Source organism: Phocoena phocoena, chromosome 2, assembly GCF_963924675.1.
Source record: "Phocoena phocoena chromosome 2, mPhoPho1.1, whole genome shotgun sequence".
Taxonomy (NCBI): Eukaryota; Metazoa; Chordata; class Mammalia; order Artiodactyla; family Phocoenidae; genus Phocoena; species Phocoena phocoena.
The window spans coordinates 97,457,862-97,479,337 of record NC_089220.1 but is presented as its reverse complement, the minus strand read 5'-3'; the positions used below and the strand labels follow the sequence as shown (position 1 = coordinate 97,479,337).

The 21,476-nt window shown below is 40.2% G+C and overlaps 1 protein-coding gene across 2 annotated transcripts in view; it reads right to left on the bottom strand.

The window, feature by feature from the left end:
• Nucleotides 1–21,476, bottom strand: part of UNC13C (unc-13 homolog C) — a 597,834-nt gene that overhangs the window by 568,558 nt on the left and 7,800 nt on the right. The window contains exon 3 of one of the 2 annotated variants that reach the window (XM_065872546.1): nucleotides 8,485–11,737. In XM_065872546.1, the coding sequence (XP_065728618.1) occupies nucleotides 8,485–11,476 (2,992 nt within the window). In that variant the 5' untranslated portion in view covers nucleotides 11,477–11,737. Of the gene's footprint in view, nucleotides 1–8,484; nucleotides 11,738–21,476 lie in introns of those variants that run through there. The other variant, XM_065872547.1, reaches the window with a different exon arrangement.

Sequence of the window (21,476 nt, the reverse complement as noted above, 5' to 3'; positions counted from 1 at the left end):
GTAATCACTAAAGAACAAAATAGAAAACGAAAGCCATGGGCTTTCCACAAGACATCATTAAGCATCAGAGAAAGTGTTAAAGAAAGGGGAAGCTTATCCTACATTTCTGGGAAATAATATCATATTCAGTCTGTCATTTCTTGTTGCCACTATTACATGCAGCCAACAATTTCTTTTGTCACAAATTTCACAGAAATGGTACCTGGATAATCACGTTGCCTGTAATAATATCATGTAAAATGGAAGACTCGTCTGATAGCTTGAGTAATGGCTTACGATTTGGGAGAACAGCTTGTAACTGTAGCTCTGCTTACAAATCCGTGCTGTCAGGTAAATCAACGTTTTGCCACCTCAGGTTTCCATCTTATAAAGTTGAATAGCAATACTTAATTTCTAAAATCCCAAACTAGGCAGCAGTGAGTAAGCACATAGAATCTGGAAAATAAATGCCTAATTCTAAATCCTGGTTCTGCTACTTAGTTTTTTTTTTTTTTCTCCTCTTAGAAGAATTACAGTGTCTCTGTTTCTCATCTATAAAATGGAGATGATAATAGTACCTAGCTCATAGGATTATTGTGAGGATTATATAACTTAATATAGTATAAAATATTTAGAATAGTGTCTGGCACATAACAAAGCACTGAAAAAGTGTCACCTATTATTAAGCTACCTACCTTATGGGGTTCCTAAGAAAATTAATGTGTGTGTTTGTGTGTGCCAGGGCTACATTTAAAAATATCCACACACACGTCGAGTTTCATACTTTGAAATGAGTACTATCCTTTTTAAAGTAGTAATCATGGGTGAACTGGAGAAGAAGTAAGGGATAAGTTGGAGGCAGTGAAGATGATTGGGGGGAGTAGAGAGAGATACATTTATTCTAAATACAGTGACATTGCTCAAAGGATCTTTGGGATCTTTGGGGACTGCCTACAGAGTCATATCACAGTCGCTGGAATCTGCTGAATGCTAGTCATTTTTATCCTCTAAGCGTTTCTTTTATTTTTGGAAGTAGCTGAGACCCAGCAGGAACCAAGTTTGATGAAAGAGGTGGTTGACAAGATTCCATAACATACTTTCCTGTTAAAATGAAGAAGAAGAAAATGCACACCATAGGTTGGAATAAACCATGGTGAAGAAGTCCATTAATGCATTTGGTTCCTTCTGGTCTCGTAGTCTATGGAGGCAACCTAAGCTAATACCTTATCGTGCGGAACAGTTCTGTTTGCGGTCAGGGTATCCCGGCAATCTGAGGCTCAGCATCAAGTCATTCTGCCTGCAAATTGGGCTCAGTCCTTGGATGCCAGTGGAAGAATCAAACTTGTTTTTTTTTTTAACCTATATTAGAGACTCATTCCTGACCATGGACCTAAGTTCAGGCAACTAGGTCGCTAGGTCGCTAGGTTGCTCTCTGGATGACGTATTTAGTATATCAATCTCGCTGGGATTTGCTTTCCTCTTTTTTTTTTTGGCGTATGCAGGCCTCTCACTGTTGTGGCCTCTCCCGTTGAGGAGCACAGGCTCCGGACGCGCAGGCTCAGCGGCCATGGCTCACGGGCCCAGCCGCTCCACGGCATGTGGGATCCTCCCGGACCGGGGCACGAACCCACGTTGCCTGCATTGGCAGGCGGACTCTCAACCGCTGCACCACCAGGGAAGCCCTGCTTTCCTCTTAATAATTCCCATTTGGGGATGTTCAGATCCTTTCCCGGTCCCTAACCAGGTAACCAAGGTCCAATAAAAAACAAAAGCCTTCCTGGAGAAAATTATTGCCCACCTCAGGTCCCCAGTTCTCTGGCTGCTCTGTACCTCCCCAACTGAAAAGCAGTTAGACTCTCGATGCCTTGGTAGCCATCTGTAGCCTGAGGTATACTTCCCAATCAGCAGATTTCCTTCTGCTGCACTGAACTTTCTCTTCTCACTTCTTCCTTGGATTTATCTGAGTCTGAATCACCCCCGTGGGTATATCTATTTCAGGTCCCAGCTCCTCCAATTCTAATCTAATCAATAACAATTGATTAGTCTATACTTTGCTGTGTCTTACACCAGACTACAGAGTTTCTTTATTTTATTCCACACCACATAGAACATTCTCACATGATTCACAATTTCTATAGAACATATCTATTTGAACCTGCAGAAAGTGTATGAACAATGACATTAGCCAAAACAAACAAACACAAACCTATCCATCTGAGATTTTGACATAATACCTTTTCTTCAATCTCTGGAATTTGGAAATCGCACTGCAGGCTTTGAAGTGATACTCTTATTACAATCTGGAAATCACCATCTTTCATCATCAGTTAATATTTCCCTTGAAAAGTGTGTTTTTAGTTTCCCTACAAAGACAAGTGTTCCAGGTATATAGCTAGGAGCCATTAATAATTATAGTAAACAAAATCGTTGAACCCTGCATTTTCATTATTCCTGTTAATAGCCGGCTTTCGTGTATCCTTGTGAATTTCTTCCCTACCTCCTGTAAAATGCTTTCATTTCTCAAGAACTACTATTATCGGCACTTCCTCACTCTTAATAAAGTCTTTTAATGTGACAAGTGTCACCCTTCCAGATTTTGTAAACTTCTTAAAAATGTGATAATATACCATCCCAAACTATTATCACTCACTTTATGTTAACAGAGATCAATACTCCAGAAGCTAAAACAAAACTGGCTGACCTGAAAAGCACAACTTGGGCTTCCCTGGTGGCGCAGTGGTTGAGAGCCCGCCTGCCGATGCAGGGGACATGGGTTCGTGCCCCGGTCTGGGAGGATGCCGCAGAGCGGCTGGGCCCGTGAGCCATGGCCGCTGAGCCTGCGCGTCTGGAGCCTGTGCTCCGCAACGGTAGAGGCCACAGCAGTGAGAGGCCCGCGTACCGCAAAAAAAAAAAAAAAAAAAAAATATATATATATATATATATATAAGCTATGTCCTTTCATGACAAGACTTGCCCACACCTGCAATGGGATGTCATGGAAAGAGCATCAGATGCTGAATTCTATCATACGTACATCAATTTCCATCAATACTCTTATTAGCTGCATAGACTTTGACCTGCTTTTGCCTCATGAAGACTCAGTCATCTCATTTACAAAGTGGGGCTAATACTACCCAACAAGGATTAAATATGTACTTAAAATTTCTAGAGGTGAATAGGATAGGAAGGTGTTAAATATATGTGGGTTCTGTCCCTATCTCTTAGCTCCATCTCACACCAGCATATACTCTAAGACCTCTGGGTCCTCTTGGAACACACCACCATTACCTCTCTCCCCACACAACTGATTTATAAACACATTTGTATTCTGAGTCCCAGTCCTGTCTCCTAGAAGAATTACTCCCTTGGGTATTTTGGGCTTTCTGTCTAGCAAGAAGTAGAGATGCCAGCTGTGTCTAATGCCTGTAAGGGCCCTTGGCCACTTCACTCTTCACAGGTCTCCTTTCTAGATCATAATCGATTTCAAACACCAAGACAATCACTTTATATCGCAGGTAATTCTAGAGTATTTAGAAGCAAACAATACTAAACCAAAAGTGGATTGCTATGCACAGCGTTTTAATAGAGCATTTTACAAATGGGTTGCCTTCTGCTATTACCAGTACTGCTTTACTTGCCTTGAAGAGGGATGTTTCAGTTTCAAGGAATACGTATATTGTTCTCTATATTTTAATGTGTATAAACTACCAAAACCTTTTCATAAGTGTAATAACCTACTGCTCTGGAGGATTAGAAAATCATTCTTCGTTTTAAGAAAATTATTCACACGTTTTCTCAGACTGATTCTATCTCTTCTAATTTGAAAGGAAGAGATGAAACGACACTACACGGGAAGGTATAATATTTGTTGCACAATTAAATTGTGCTATGATGCTCACCCGCGTCAGGCAGCATGTTGAAAAGGCAGACCCCATTGCTCCTGACCCAGACTCTCCGCAGGGGAGGCCCAGAGGCAATCAAAAATTTAAGAAAGCACCTCGTGATAGACAAACTTGGGCCAACAAACCTCCAAAACTTAGTTCAACTATTTATTCTTCAACATTAAACCTGGAATTTACGTAAATTCAACTAAGTTTTTAGAGATGTATAAGTTACACCCTCATAGAAAGAAAGATGTGATTAACGGAGCCAAAGGAGTGAAAAGTCCTGCTTGCACTCTCCGTCACATTTTCCCTATTGTACTATATTAAAATATATCTAGTAAAATTGTCTTTTTGACGGAAAGAAAGAAAACTAAAGTTTATTTGAATTCTAAGAGTTCTCCACTTTGTATGGAACTAGATAGCCAAGCAACTTAGAAAGGAGTCTAGCATTTGGACTAGATGAGATAAATAAATATGTGTGGACTAGATAAATTTGCCAGATACTGGGGCAGGCTCTGGCATTCCAGTAGCAACAGAAAGAGAAATTCACTCATGGACTTTATAATCTGTCTAGGAGCAGCCTCTTTCAGAACCTACAGACAGCCTGGAAATGGCATTTCGAAACAAAACAACACTTTTGTTCTTTGCTGGAAAAATTTACTGCAAACTGACTTTAGAGTCAGGTAAGGTGTACTCAGACTTCAGAACATCATCCTTCAAGCAGGTGTTGTACGCTATTTATTGGGCTCTACAAGCCTTGATTTATAAGATGAACCATGGATTTGAAGTAGAAGAACTGGGAATGAACTATTTCATAACAAAACCCTAGTGCCTTTCCTATTAGTCCTGTTTTCTCATGAAAATCCTTTAGTTGGAATAAGGCTCACGGCTAATGCCACCTCCGTTTTCATCATGTTTCTCCACCTTCAAACATGAACAAAACAACCTTTGAGGTGAGTAAGCATATAGCTGCTCTAAATAAACAAATTAGCCATCTATTTAATTCTGGATTCACCCCCTTACTAACTGTATGACACTGAACAAGTTATGGAAGTTTTCAGCATCTCAGTTTCCTCACCTGTAAAATGAGATAATAATGGAATCAAATTCATAGTGATGCTGTAGGGAGCAAAGGGATAAAAAGCAGATCAACTGCCTGGAATGTGCCTGGGATATAGTAGTGCTCAATGGTAAGTTTTTATCTCTAATGATACTTCTGAACTCTCAGGAGATAAAGTCATAGTCTTAGCAATTAAAGGTCACAGTTTGGATTTGGATTTGGGTTTGACTTCAAAGCTTGTGCTTTTTGTTTAGTACCCTGCTTCCCTTGATTCAGGCATTCATCCAAGGTATTAATTCAGTGCCATCTCTGTATAAAGCACTGGTCTAGGCACAGTGCAAATGAAGGGATGAAAAGACAAGACCTCTGGCCTTCAGATTACAGTTTAGAAGAGAACATGAGGAATGCACATAAATTGTCATTATATAAGGTGGAAGCCAGAGCCATAAGAGATAGATACAGGGAAATTCTGAGGAGATAATAATTAATTCCAGTTGATGGGTGGTGAAGGGCTAGAGGTAGGGGATCAGATGTTCATCACCATGGTGTGGGTTTCAGGCCAGCTACACAAGCAGGCTCCAGCAACAAGAGAAGAATATGGCCTCATGGGGGTTCTGGCTACACACAGCCTAAAATCTCTTTCCCCACTGGCCTGCTGTTCAAGGTGAAGATTCTCAGAAACACTGGTACCAAACATCCAGGTACACTGGGGTCTTTAAAAAAATCCCTCTTGGGGCTTCCCTGGTGGCGCAGTGGTTGAGAGTCTGCCTGCTAATGTAGGGGACACGGGTTCGAGCCCTGGTCTGGGAGGATCCCACATGCCGCGGAGCAGCTAGGCCCGTGAGCCACAACTACTGAGCCTGCGCGTCTGGAGCCTGTGCTCCTCAACAAGAAAGGCCGCAATAGTGAGAGGCCCGCGCACCGCGATGAAGAGTGGCCCCCACTTGCCACAACTAGAGAAAGCCCTCGCACAGAAACGAAGACCCAACACAGCAATAATTAATTAATTAATTAATAAAAAATAAGGAATGATATTTTTTTTAAAAAATCCCTCTTTACCAGGACCCTGAAGACAAAAGTTGAAATAAATGATTCAAATTTATGAGCTAACATTTCTATCAAGCAATGACAGGAGAACCGCATTCCACATTGTTTACAGCAAGAGCTCTAAGGTCCAATCTTGCCAGGTTAGTAATGGAGAAAAGGCAGCACTGCTACCTAATGGTGACTGAGCGGTCATGGAGAGAAAAATCTGTTGGCATCTACCCAAAGCCCAGTAAAGCAGATGGCTATGGACATGAAACCCATCATGACGACCGGCAACTCATTGGGATGCTCTGAGCCGGGAAGGGGCCTGAAAAATGCCCTTCTTTGGCTGCCCTTCCTCATGAAGCATATTGGCAGCGCAGGAGGGGGACAACTGCCTGACTGCTGCCAAAGGGAGAAGAGATGGCCTTTAAAATCTAGGCTACCGCAACCTCCTGGGTAGTCAATCTGGTGCCTTTCAAGCAACCAGAGAGCATCTTAAAGACGTGTGTATGATTTCCTTTAGGATAAATGATATCCAACAGATTCCATTCAAAGCTGGCTCATAGGATAACAAGCCAAGCTCCAAGATATAGAGGGGTCTGAGTCCTCTGTTGTCAGGCCTGGTGTGTCAGGTATGTGTTACCGATTGTTTTACCTTCTTCGGATTCTGAAGCGGGTGGCGTATGGATTACCAAGTGTATTTATGTCTTCTGAGGATAAATGCCATTGAATGACTAGGACTGTTAGCTATGTAAATGGTCATTATCAGTAACAATCTACCTTGCAGAAGTTTGCTGATTTGGGGTATTTTTTAAGTTAATGAAGATCCACTTTTTTCTGAAACGTATAGTTTCATTGTACTTATAATATTGCCTAACATTTCAGATACCTTAACCAGTTAGCATTAAAACGTTCGTGCACTGCATCACAGCAAACAGATACACAAACATATACACACACACTGCTTATTCTTAATATGCCTTTAAAGTAGACATCTCTGAATCCATAGTAAGTAAAAGACACTGTCAAAAAGCTGACCTGTATTTCAAGAAACAATGAACTGAGTTTCAGTAATAAGAATATCTAATATTAAAAGTCACTCTGAAATAAGATAGACATTATTCCAATACGAATTACATTTACATAAAGATTTTGACTACTTGGCCTTTTCAAATCCATTTTAAAGATAGTTGAGAACTTTTCCCTGAAAAAAATAACCACCAAAAAACACTGCTAATGTACCCAAGATGCCCTTGACGTATATTGTTCTTTAAACAAATTCCATAAGATATGTTGTTTTATATGGACGGAATTTTAGAGCAGAGAACCCTCATAGTTATTTCACTTGTTTTAGGGCCTGAAACAGTTTAACCATAAAGGTATCTGATTATTCAATGATCCACCCATGTCAACCAGAAAATGGCCAGTTTGGAGTAGTATCTGATCACAATTTTGCTTAAGAAAAAGAAGCCATAATCAGCTACCAGCTGAAGAAATTATTATATTATTTCATAATAGCAATTAACACTTGACCATATAAATATATACCTTTATGGAGTATTATGTACAGCAAGTATTTTAAAGATGACAATGCCATAATCAAGGAAACCATTAACAATATGTAATTCATTAAAACTGAGATTATATCAAACTATCCCAAAGATATAAAGAGATAAGCATGCAAGTAACATAAATGGTAAGGGATTGAGGTAAGTGCAGGTGAAGTTTGGTTGATAAATAAAAACTCAAAACAATTTTTATTTACATGCAGCTACTTTTCCAAAGTATATGATCCAAAATCGTTCCCCCAGGAGGTCAAGTAAAACTATCAGGTAAGGTACTGCTTTCATTTCCATAATGGGCAAGAGACTTCTACTCCACTCTTTAGGAGGAAGCTACTCAACTCTATCTCCTTTATCCTCCAAAAGAGTGACTTGTGACCGCTCAGGTACAGCCTGAGGGTTTTGGCTCTAGTACCCTTCCTCCGCTGCATCGGTAGGTAGTGAGGGAGGTTGTGGTCCTCCATGGGATGGGCTGGTGTTGGCTGTGCAGAACTAGCTCTTCCTGCTGGCAGGCTCCAAAGTATAGATTTGATGGGAAAAGGAGTGGGAAATCTGGGAGTCCATCTTTCCTAATTCTTTAAGATTAATTTTATCTTTCTCCCAATCCCTGTAAAACCTAACAGGACCAAAAAGTAGACCCCAGGATGCTCTTTGATTTCACTCATCCTTCCTTTGTTAACTGATGCAATAAAGTTGGAAATATGAAATGGGGTTTTTGCTTAATCCTGGCACAGAAAGGTTGAGCCACAGAGTATAGGGCTTATGACCTATTTGAAAACACTTTGATTTTAAATCATCAAGCCCAACTTGTTGGGGGAGTTCAGTAAAATAAAATCCTTCTCAGAATAAACATGCAAATTCCTTGAAAGTAAATTCCTTCCCCCAAGAGTAAACACAGAACATGCTCTAAAGAACACCACCCAATGGTAAAACACAAGGAGCTCATAATGTAGCATTTAAACATAAATACCTCCAGCCAGGATCTTCTCTTCCAATTCTGCCATTTGCTTCTTATAGGCTTTCCAAGCTGCTTCTTTGAAGGAGGGACGAATCTTCTTTCGCTTTATGATTTCCAGGGGCTTTTCAGGGATGTTTTGGTTTTCATCTTCTTTTATTTTCACTTCAACTGATGTTTCCTTTAAGGGTTCCAATCCCCCTTCACTAGCCACATCATCTTCCTGCCCATCATAACTCTCATCTTGTGGGGTTTCATAAGGTGTTTCATATGAAGGGTGATCATATTCCTGAATTTGTTCATCTGATTCAGTAATACTAGTCCTGTTTTCTAGCTTAGCAAGGACTTGTTCCATCACTTCAACATAATCTGTTTCATTATCAGCCGCTGGTTCACTATAGTCCTCCTCATGCTCTGCTTTGTAGTAATAAGGCTCTGTGTAGACATCAGAGTCAAGCGTGGTACTTGATTCATTTGCAGTTGACTGGGATAATGTTCGAAATCTCCCGATTAAGGAAGAGCCGCTGTCCTCATACCCACTGAGACTCTGTGTGCTTTTGTTCCATACCACTTCCAAGGCTGATTTAGCCCTCTGTAGTGTGGATCCAAATTTTGGGAAGCTGAAAGCCTTATCAGTAAGGTCAATGCTTAATCGACTATGCCAAGATTTGGGTGGGGCATCCTCTGAATCATCACTTTGCAATTCACTTTGACTTCGATACATCATGGACAACTGCCTTTGGTTTTGGTACAGCTCATTAGAATTAGCTTCCTGATAAGAATTATATTGGCCAACCCACTGTCCTTGTGGTTCATTATCCAACCCAGGGCATGGAGATGAGCTGTCATCTTGGGTTAAATCGTAGCTCTCAGAGTCATCGTGAAGGACACTGTGGCACTTTCCCAAGTCTTCTAGGTCTTTATGGTAAACATCTAGTTGTTGATCAGATAGACTGTTTGTGTCATAGTCAAAAACTTCCTGGGTGGATGAGTCTAAACCTAAATCAGCTCCTTGCTCTACTTGATTCCACTCCTTCCATGGAGAAAGATCTTCACGTAAAGAGAGCTGAGAATCACTGTAGTGACTCTGGTCTCCAGATGCACACACCATGCTATTACTCACTCCACTGTCCACAGTTTCTGTGTTCTCAATTTCACTCTGTACTTGGACACCCTGAGAAGCCCCATTCAAACACTGATCCTGAGGGCTGTCATACAAGGTAGGCGTGCCATCCTGTTTCCTCTGCCAAAGTTCCCGGTCTGAAGACGACAGGAGGGAGCTTCCATTAGTTCTAGTGAAAAACTGATTTTCTGAAAAATCCTCCGAATAAGATTGACACAATCTGGAAAAGTCTGATTCAGAACGACTAAGTTTAGTGGTGAAAAAATCACTCTGTGAGTGCCAGAGAGGTGTTGCGTCTGCATAATAGGTTGTGGTTTGCTTTGCCAAGTTATCCGATTCTGGCAAATACAAGGAAATTTTATCATATTCTGATTTATTTGCAATTCTGCTGCTACTAGAAGTTTTATTCTTGGCTCTAGCATTGTGTGATTTTGAACTTGACTTGGAAGCACTTCCTTTTGTTGGAAACTCTGACTTGGAAAGCACAGCATAACTGTTTCTATTGAGGTCAGATTCCAGCTCTCTATCACTGTCATCAGGTGACTGCCAACTGTTCTTCTTGATTTTGGGCTCTGGAGTAGACAGCTTTATATCCATGCTCTCATATGTCTGGGAGGATGGTATCCCTCTGTCTTTTCTTTCTTTGATGTCATGAGTAAGAATATCTGTCGAGATTCCGATGCCTGTTCCTTTGAGTTTATATGATTTTTTTAAGACGGAATCCCTTTGCTGAGGGGTTTCAAAATACACAAGGATGGGTCGAGGCTTTGCATTGGGGCAATCCCTTTGGTGTCCTATCCTCTGAGCAAATTCAACTTTAATAGCATTTGGTGCATCTGAAAAACCCATTTTATCTATGAGAATTTGGTACACTACACTTTCAATGTATTCAAATCTTTCTTCGGGCACATTTAAGAATCTCAGGCTTGCCTTGCTACCCATGTGACCTAAATGTTTAATATAATCATGGATGTCTCTGGTTTCCCTCCGAGACTGGACAAACCCTGTACGGAGCTGCTCAATTTCACTTTGTACAACCTCCACGCTGCTGGAGATCTCATCGATAGAATGCTTGAGAGCATTGACATGCCCTCGGAGTTCAGAAAGTTCTGTTTCAATCTGACTTATTCCCTGAAGTTCCTTAAAGATCATTTCCATGACATCCTGTGTTTGGCTAATGCAGCCAGAGGAACTGAATCCGGCCTCCAGGGCACTGGTCTTTGGGTTTCGGGCAGTTCTGTCCAAAGATTTGCTTCTGATTCCCCAGGTTTTCTTCACTGTGCTCAACTCTGAATCCGAGGAGACACACTCTTGACTCTTTTTCCATTTCCTCAGTTTGCGTAAAGCTCCTAGTTTTAAGCTATGCAGAGTGCGTTCCCCATCGGAGCTCCCTTCTGAGGGTGCCAGGCTGCTTGAACTCTTCCTGTTGCGTCTAACTGGCATCGTGTGTGTTGACTGTGCCTGGTTTTCTGTACTGCTCCTTAGTTCACTGAGTGATTCTGAGTAGGAACTCTCGATGGAAGATAACTCCTGAAGGATATCCTCATTCTCACCACTGGTTATATGAATATTTTTCTGGAGGCCATTGGCAATAGCTACTCGGTAGCTGAACGTGGGGGAGAGGGAAAATTCTTTGCTAGCCTTGTCTTCTTCAGTGGATAAGTTGCGAGGGGATGAACACTTTGCAATCTTCTTTACAGTGCTTTTCAAGGTATTAGAAAATTTAGGGGGTTTGGTCTGGCCAGCAATAAGAATGTCTTGATCCTTTTTCAGCTGACGATTCTCTTTTTTTTTTGTTGTATTTCCCAATTTCTTTGCAAACATTCCTTTGCAAAGCTTATGGATGTAAGGTAAAATCAGGCTCTTGAAAAGATTAGCCACCATGGAGAGCAATTAGTGCAAGCTTTTCTGCCCCAAAGAAGTAAATAAGGTATCAGGATGGAAATCTGTAAATCCAAGGCCAGCATCACTGTTCAGATGTTCTGTGAATCACTGAAAACAGCAGGAAGAGCCGCTGTGTCTCTGCCACAATGTCAGTGTCCTGGGAAAACCAGAAGCCAAGCTCCATTTATGAAAGACATTCATTCACTCTTGGAGGAGGGGTTTCGTGAATCGCTTTCATTTCCACATAACTTCATGCAGTACCTAAAAGAAAGGAACATTAAAATGAATATCAGAATTCAATCCTAGATTTACCCCATTTCCAACATTTTTCAAAGCTATTCAAGATACACAATGTGTGAAAAATTGCAGAGGGGACAGGGAAATATCTGAATTTCAACACAGTTACTTTTAAAACAATTAGTTAAAGCAAATCAGAACCAATAACTATGTTTAAATTATAATTTTCTTTTCCTAAATCACTTATGGGTGGACACAATTAAAATACTAGTAAAGGTAATAATAATTATTTAGAAAATGTTGTGTAAGGTGACAGGCAAATTTAAAAAGCTATATTACCTGCATGGTCTTATCATTTCCACTTTATATCTTTTCTTACAATTATATTTACTTCTACAAACATAAGCATTTCAGTTTAAATGTATTCTCCCCACCTCAAACATTTAAAATTCATCAAATTAATATTACCCATGTAGGTGAGATCTTTTTTATTCGGATAATCTCGTTATTCTAGGTATTCAATGATTGATAATTTCTTAAATGATGACTAAAGTCATTCAAGTAAGAAAACATTTCATGTGATGACAGAAATCCCAAGAGAAAATACATCTCGTATAGGCATCAAATTTGTCAATGGAGTATCATGAATTGAAAAAAGTAGTTATATCAAGTTTAGGCATTGTAGTAACAATAACAACACAATAGGAAAATATATTGGAAAATGAGGATAACACATCTCAGTTCTGAGAGGATGTGCCTTGAGAAAGCAAAGCCACCTCAGGCAACCAGTGCAGCCTTGTGGCAGGTGGCAGGAAACCCAACCCCAGGGTTAGGACCATGACTGAGGATAGAACACCAAATCACAAAAACAAAATTGTACCACAAATGAAACATGTCTAAAGATAATCAAACACTGGTCGAATATAACTCATCCTATGATTTGGTATTTTATAATGCAAATGACCACACAAGTAAATCATGTTTGTGCTAGCTAGTTTTTTGAATTACATGAAGAAGAAGACAGTTTACATTAATTTTGCTGCTTTACCAGCACTGTGCCTTGTATGTGGTAGGTATTCACACACGGTTTTGTTGAACTGAACTTACTATTTTATCACTGAAATATATCACAGAATAATAGTAATGACCAAAAGCCTTTGTTGCTATCAAAGTATGGATTTGGGTAGATAAATAATCTATTTAATTCTTTAAAGAATACATCACAACTGCACATTGTTTTAGGAGCCTGATGTCCATCAGCTCCCTCCACTTGGAAATCTGCCAATTTCACTTTACTAGGGTCCTGCAGGGACTTGAGGAATACATTATCTGGCCAGGAGCCAAGCTTCATAAGAGATAGGGCACTGCCATGAGAAAGGGAAGCAAAAAAGATGGAGGAGAGAAACAGACAGACTCTAAACCCATGTCTTCCGGGTTTCATAAGCTGTTAGAGTCTAATTCTGCTTGTCTGAAACAATTTGGTATTCATTCAGAATTACATGCCATGTTTTCTACTAATAAAAATTGCAAGAAATTAATTCCTGAATTAAATTCAAAAAATATTTATTGTATTCCTATGTGACCTCTCCTTGTGGGGAAAAAAAAGACTTTAGAAAGTTAAGTAATGGAGATATATGTATACATAGAGCTGATTCACTTTGTTGTACAGCAGAAACTAACACAACATTGTAAAGCAATTATACTCCAATAAAGATGTTAAAAAAAAAAAAAGAAAAGAAAGTTAAGTAGCAGTAGGGTAGATAAATTATTTTAAAACCAACTGTGATAAAATAAATTGTTCCACTAATCACTCATTCTAAGATCCTGGGTCTCTCAAACCTGGAAACAAATACCTGCTTTTTACTTAAATGAACGCAGCAATTTTGTCAATGCCTCTAAAGTTTTCATGAAATTGTGTCTAGACTTATTGACCTGCATTACTAGTTCAGAGCTATTGCTCTAGACTATAACGGTTGGAAAAATTTTGAACAGGAAAATTCAATCTACACTGAAGCCCTGCTTCAAAACACAAACCCGTGGACATGTGGGCATAGCTGCACAGACGAACTCACTTACTCTGTATTCCAACCATACAGAACAGCTTGTTATTCACTACAGGCTCTACGCTCTTTCACACCTCAGTAACTCTTCTATTCTCTCTACCTAGAATATCATTCATGTCTAGCTCTTCCTATCTGTAAAAATTGTGTTTCAACTTCAAAATCATTTGTCCAGTGAAGTCTTCACTGACCACCCACACTGAGCTTTTCTCTCTCTTGGCCACACTCTCCCACAATCCAGTGCATAAGCAATTCGAATTCTTCTGTATTATAATCTCATTTCTGTCTCCATCCACTGGACTATGTCCTCTTTAAGGGTAAGACTATGACTTGCCCAATTTTAAACATCCTGAACCCAGCAGACATAATAAACATTCAATAAATGGTTATTGAAGAATTGGTCCAAAAGGTACAATGTTTCAGTTATGCAAGATGAATAAGCCCTGGAGATCTACTGTACATCGCAGTGCTGTTAGTTAATAATACTGTATACTTAAAATTTTGCTAAAAGGGTAGATCTTATGTTGTGTTCATATCACAAAATAATAATAATTATAAAGAAGGAAAGGCAGGAGGAAACTTTGGGTGATGACAGATATGTTTACAGCATAGATTGTGGTAATGATGGATATGTTCATAGCATAAATTTTGGTGATGATTTCACAGATGCATACTTACTCCAAATTAACCCACATTTCAGCTACTTATTAATGTCTTCACCTGGTTGTCTAAAATTAAACTCCATACAACACCTAGTCATTTTCCCAACTTAGTCTCAACTAATATCATATCATCATAGTTATTCATTTACCCAAGACATATACCCAGGAATCATGCTAGATTCAACATGATCCATCCCATATCCATACCTGATGTATGTCCCCTTATCCCACTAGTGATGCCTTAGTTCTGAACGCCACAATTTCTCATCTGGACTACTACAGTTGTAACCTATATGGTCTTCCTAGCTCTAATTTGGCCCTTCTCTCAAATCCTCCTCTCTAAAATTAATATATTTAAAAGATATAGGGCTTCCCTGGTGGCGCAGTGGTTGAGAGTCCGCCTGCCGATGCAGGGGACACGGGTTCGTGCCCCGGTCCGGGAAGATCCCACATGCCGCGGAGCGGCTGGGCCCATGAGCCATGGCCACTGGGCCTGCGCATCCGGAGCCTGTGCTCCGCAACGGGAGAGGCCACAACAGGGAGAGGCCCGCGTACCGCAAAAAAAAAAAAAAAAAGATATAATTCCTTCTACTTAAGACATTACCTTTCTCAGCAGTTTCATTTCCTGTCACTCCCCCAAGCACATCTGCCCAAGGCACTGAAGTAGTAACAGTTCCCTGATTACCGTATTGTTGCCTCACCAATATGTCCATGCTGTTCCTTCTGCCGCCATCCCTTTCCCCTTCCCTCTATCCCCACATGCCTCACTCATGAATATCTCTATATATTCATCTATGTATCTTAGATCCAGCAGGGATCAGCATCATCTTGTTGGACCTCTTCAGAGCCCAGCACTTCCTCCTCTGTGCTCCCACAATACCTTGAATGCACCTTTGTTATGGTAACTTACAATACAGTAATTATCTATGTGAAATATTTTATTTATATGTCTATCTCTCAAATCTGACTGTGATTTGAAGGGCAGGGGCTATGTCCTGTTTAACTTGAAATATCTACGTTACTTGATATGTAATCGACTCATAATATTTGCTGGACAAATGAATAAATATATGAACAAATGAATGAATGGAGAAACAACAAGCCCATGAATTACTAGATAAACAATAAAGACACAAAGAAGCCTGAACTAGCTGAACTGGGCCTTAAATGATCCAGAGAAAGAAAATCAGTATAAGCAGAAGGCAAGCATAACAAACATTCATGTCGTGTCCAAAGATGGAGAAGCACCCACCTTGGAGAGAGATGGGGACTAAAGGGAGATGGGTCTGGATGGGCAAAACCTAAACAGAATGTGAAAAGGTTTGAAACTTAGGTTTAGAAGTGCTATTTGATGAGGAGGCACTAACGGTTATCGGTTTTCAGCACGGCCTCTGGATTCCGATTACCTGCATTGGAATTCCAGTTCTCAGACATATTACAATAGTTGTATGAGCTTGAGAAAGTCACTTCTATACTGCCTTCACTTGTACATTTATTAAATTGTGACAGAAATAGTACCTCCTCATGGGATATCTGTGATGAGTTAACACATGTGAAGTTCTTAGAACAGTATTTAGAACAGAGCAAAGCCCAGTACATATTAGTTGTCATGAGAACGAAGAAAGCTGTTGAAAAGATGCAAGAAGTAATGACAGAAGATTCATAGTGTGGTATCTCTTGTGAAAACTAAGATAGGTAGAAGTAGGAGGAAACTTAGGAATCCTACTAGGTTGGAGGATGAGATGAAAAAATATAGCATATATTTTAAAGAAGAAACTGGAGGGGAAATGGAGAATGCTTTATACCTCTATGGTCCAGTGACAATTTTCCAATATTGAAATCTCACCTTCCTAGTCACTGGGTTCTCTCTCTCTCTATCTCTGTCTCCATCTCTCTCTCTCTCTCTCTCTGTCTCTCTCTCTCTCTCTCTCTCTCTCTCTCTCTCTCTCTCTCTGTCTCTCTCTGTCTCTCTCTCTGTCTCTCTCTCTCTCTCTCTTACAAAGCCACAGCTGCCTTACTAAGGTTACCGAGTCTCAGATATCAGCCGGGGTACTTCCTTCAGACAAGTGGCCAGGGTAGAGAAGGAAGCTAACATTTAATGAACACCTGTTATGTTCCAGAAGCTTAAACTATCCCAATTAATCCTCACAGAAACCTGTTGAAGAAGACATTATTATATGTCCATTTTACAGATGAAGAAACAAGAGGTTCAAAGAGATTAAAAGATACAGCTGAAGTTACACAGCTAGTAAATGGCACCACGTTATCCTCCCTCCCAATAGCTTCCACTGGAGCTTTATGAAAGTTAACTAAAGCAAAAAGTTATCTTGGGACTTCCCTGGTGATATAGTGGTTAAGAATCCGCCTGCCAGTGCAGGGGAGGTGGGTTCGAGCTCTGGTCCGGGAAGATCCCACGTGCTGTGGATAAACTAAGCCCATGCACCACAACTATTGAGCCTGCACTCTGGAGCCCACGAGCCACGACTACTGAAGCCCGTGCACCTAAAGCCCATGCTCCGCAACAAAGAGAAGCCACCGCAAGGAAAAGCCCGCGCACCGCAATGAAGAGTAGCCCCCGCTCGCCACAACTAGAGAAAGCCCGCGCGCAGCAACAAAGACCCAACGCAGCCAAAAATAAATAAATAAATTAAATCTACATTAAAAAAAAAAAAGATATCTTGGTCCTTAGTCCTGGGGTCTATGAAGCTATCAGTTGCATGTAAAGTGAATGTTGTCAGCGGTAATTGACGTAAGTCCTAACACCCGCCACATACAAATCCACATACCTACTCTCCTCTCTAAAGTTCTTTTTTTAAAAAAATGGGAGCAGCCCAGATCAGGACAAAATCAGCATCAGTATGAGGTATGTGGGAGGCAAAGGGATTGAGGAGGGATGGGGAGACCAACATATCATCACATGATTCTTTACTTGAATTCAAAATCTCATATTTACCCTCCAGTTGTATTACCTTTCATTATACAGCCACACATTCTTTTCAGTAACGAAGTTTGGGGGTAAGATTTAAAGTTTTGGGAAGGAGGATTTTGAAAAAGATTAAAACACTAGACTATTAGGCGATGCCTTAGTAATAATATTTAATTATTACTTACTGTGTGCCAAGCACTGTGTATGTAATTTTCTAAAATTTACCTCATTTCACTTCATTCCCATAATAATTGTGTGAAATTAGTATTATTATTTTCCAGAAAAGGAAGCTGAGGTTTAGCGTTTTGAGGAAACTTGCCTTAATATATGCAGCTAACAAGCAACACAGCCTCGACTCCAGGCCCCAGATTTGGACTGCAAGAGTATCAACTCCAAATTGCCTATTAGGGTTCAATGGGGAGTAAAATATTTTTTGCCTGTATGTTAACAAATCCACTTTGTAAAAGAACTATTTAGTATGACTGTAACAGTAGGCATCCCTGTGGGCTAAAAGAGCTAATGAACATTTGAACGGTCAGCTATTTATTGCTAAATCATTACCAAAACTAAGTTAAAGTATTTTCAGATAAATAAACAATTTTCAGCTCCTTATCAAATCCAGTAAAGTAGGTGAACTGGGTATCCAACTGTTAACTTGCAAGGGAGGGAGAAGACAAAGAAGCACGATGTGATACAGATGATGCTTCCTTCACAGGCCCTGAGCTGGATTCCCACCTCTGGTGTGGGAACCTCAGGCTTGCCACCTGCGTTTCTGACCTCCTATTCATTACTATCTGCTTAATCCCTGCTACCAGCCCAGTAGGGAAGTCTCACTCTTAACTGCTCCTTTGTTGGCACTGACTTTGTGTTAAGCATCCAGGACCCTGTTAGGAGGATAATTGATCTCCCACCAGAAGAGAGCAAGAAAGCCTCTGTTTCTCATTACAGCACCTCAGCAGCAAATACCCTCTACTCTCTGACTGCTGGTTTAAGAGACATTTTTCCAAAAATAAATCAGAGAAATATATGAACACGGTTCACCAAATATCTGTTCAACAGGAAATCCTTGGTGCTTTGGAAAACAGCTGACTGGAAGAAATTTCCCATCAGGTGGGAAGGAAGAGGTGCTTCTGCAGAGACAGAGCAAACCTAACCAATGCACGGGGGCAGCTCATCAGAGCCAGAAGGCCCGAGGGAAAACAGCCCTGGCCAGCGTGCTGACCGCAAAACTTCATGAGCAGGATCCTTAAAGCACAACAATGTAACAAACCTGGGTAGCTGGAAATGGAAGGGAAAGCTAGTCACACCAATAGCCATGAGGAGCTGATGAGAGGGACCAGCAGAGGAGCTGGGACAAGGCAGGAGATAAGAAAATAAAAAGATCAAGTATTAAAAAGCATCTCCTAGAATCTCTTTATTGGATCAATGCAGATTTATAACTGTTTTATATACCTTTTTGTATGAAGGAATAAAAGAATTATATATCTAATGTAACTGATGGTCACAGGGATGACTATGACAATGAAAACTGCTGAAACACAGTAACACCTGAAATGATGTCCTTGTGAACGCTTCATTTTTTGCCTTATGTTAAGGCACAAACAATAAACCAATACATATGAAACTATTTTCAACAAAAATGAGCAAACTTAAGAGGTTTATCCTAAGCTAACAAATCATTTTTTTAATAAATAGAAAGACCCATTTCCCCAAGAATGAAGGCCAAATGATTCATGTCCTCTTTTTTCTAGGTAATAAGATATTTCATGAATTTTTTCATCAAACAACAGCCCATCTACATTTTTATTCACCTCCATTGCTGCTACTTTGGTTTAGGAGTGCACAATGACATCTAGTACTAATAATCCTGTAATTCTGTAATTATTATTTTAATTCTTTGGAACCTACGAAGTACTTTTCTATGTATCAACTCCTGATCTTCTCAGTAACCTTATGAGGATATTATCCACAGTTTATGGTTAGGGGTGGTGAGTCTCATAGATGCTAAAGTAGTTACCTGGGTCTCCTGACTCCAAAACTTGGTTCCTTCACTATAATAATGTAACTTCTCCTTACTCTAGATATTTAATATTGCAATAGCTTACTAGCCTCCTAAAGTAATATCCTCTGCTACTCCAAACCATCCCATGAACTGATTTCCATCTAATCTTCCTTAAATATAGTTTTCCTCTTATTCTCCTGCTACAGACTATAGTATACCCTCTATTCTAGGCCTCTTCACGGTTCCGTGGATACACTAAGCTTATTCCTCCATTGTCACTTTTATTCCTGTTCTTCACCCTGCCTAGAATGTCTTCCAACTAATCTAGCCTCAATCATTTAAAAGTCAGATCAAGACTAATCTTTTCTGCAATAGTTTCTTTAACTACTTAGTCATGTTTTCTTTTTCATATATCCCATATAGTCTAAACCATGATACTCAGTCTTTCATCATTCTTCTAAACTATTTACCAAATAGCTCTTGTACATGTTTTTCCATTTGTTTAATGCTTATTATATGCTTTACTCTGTCTCGAGTCCTTTGTAGAGATTACTACATTAATGTTTGTTTATAATATCTGCGGTAGGTATTGTAATTGATTCCCACTTTGCAGATGAAGAAACTGAGAACCTGAGTAGCTGGCCCAAAGACACACAGCTACGAAGTGATGCAGCTAGAAATGCAACCCAAACTGACTGGCTTCAGAGTCCTTTCTCATAAACACCAGGCTCCACTGCTATGCCCATAAGAGTCAACCTTAGAGAAAAAAGTGGTCACCTATGTAACATGTTTGAAGAAGAACACCTGCCTCAAGAAGAAGCTATAATTAGGGCTTTATCACCTTTGTTTAAGATTTGGTCTTTCATGAAATGCAGATCTCACCAAGGGGCTCCAAGGTTTTAAGGCATATATCACTTTGCATCTTGGTATAAAAGGTTTATGAGACCATTCCTCGAGAGCAGAGGGAACACAGAAAAGCATGGAGTTGGGGAGAGTCTCCCACCAAAGGAGACAAGTAGTAGGATAGGCCAGATAGGAGAGACTTGAGGAGCCTTTAAGTCTTGCCTGCTTACTGTCTTGGCCATGGCCTGGCCCTATTCCAGCTAGAGAACACACGTCTGGAGAATAAGAACTAGGTCTTTTTCAGTCTTTGCAACTTCTGCCCACAGACATGTACAGAGAGCAGAGCACAGGTACACTGGCTACAGATGAGCAACTTAGAATGATGTCATTTCAGAGACAAGTTGTTTTAGTTTACTTGGTTTTTATCCTCACAACTCACCATTACTCCTTTTATTTCCCCCAAACTGAAGCAGACGTGGAAACTCAATGAATATAACTGATCAAAGCAGAGGCCCTTTGGTTGAATTAAAGAAGCCGTGCTGAAGTCTTACTTTACCTGCTGCTTCCACACTAGCTACAGCCCATACAGACCCTCTACAGGTTCCTAGGGCTTGGAGAGTACAGTTCAAACAGCCCTAATCCTCAAATGTGCACAACGTGAAATGAAAACCCAGAAAGGTCAAAACACTTGCCCGAGTTCCAACAGCAGAGCTGGGATGAAAATGCAGGTCTCCTGCCCCAACTTCACTGTTTTTCTCCCTGTGCTGTGTTGCCCTCCTCTAAAGCAATCACATCCATAGGGCTGGCATCTTCCTACCATGGCAACATTCTGTGATGCAGTAATCTAACTCTATCCTTAAATGATTTGACTTTGACCTTGATTCTCTGTAGTCAACATCTGTAATTTTCTGGAGCTAGAAAGTCTTTTGATATTAAAAGAGGTTTCTGTAAGAAAATCTTATGAGCAATTTGACATGTATTGGAATTCTTACTTGGCACTTAAGCCGTATAAAGGAAGGCCATTTAGGAAAAACACCATCCTGGAGCAAAAGTTGCCACTGATTCTAATGTTTCCCATGTCTCTGTCCCACCAGGTTGGATGGACACATTACCAGCCTAGCATCCTGTACCAAGGCAGGGCCTCAGATCCCTGTGAGAGCAAATTACACACCCCCATCTAAGCTTCCTAAGCACTTTTTGCTATCTTCATCACTCTGTCTTCAATATTTTTCAACGATTAATCCTTAAAAAAAACCCTCACAAGGTAAAA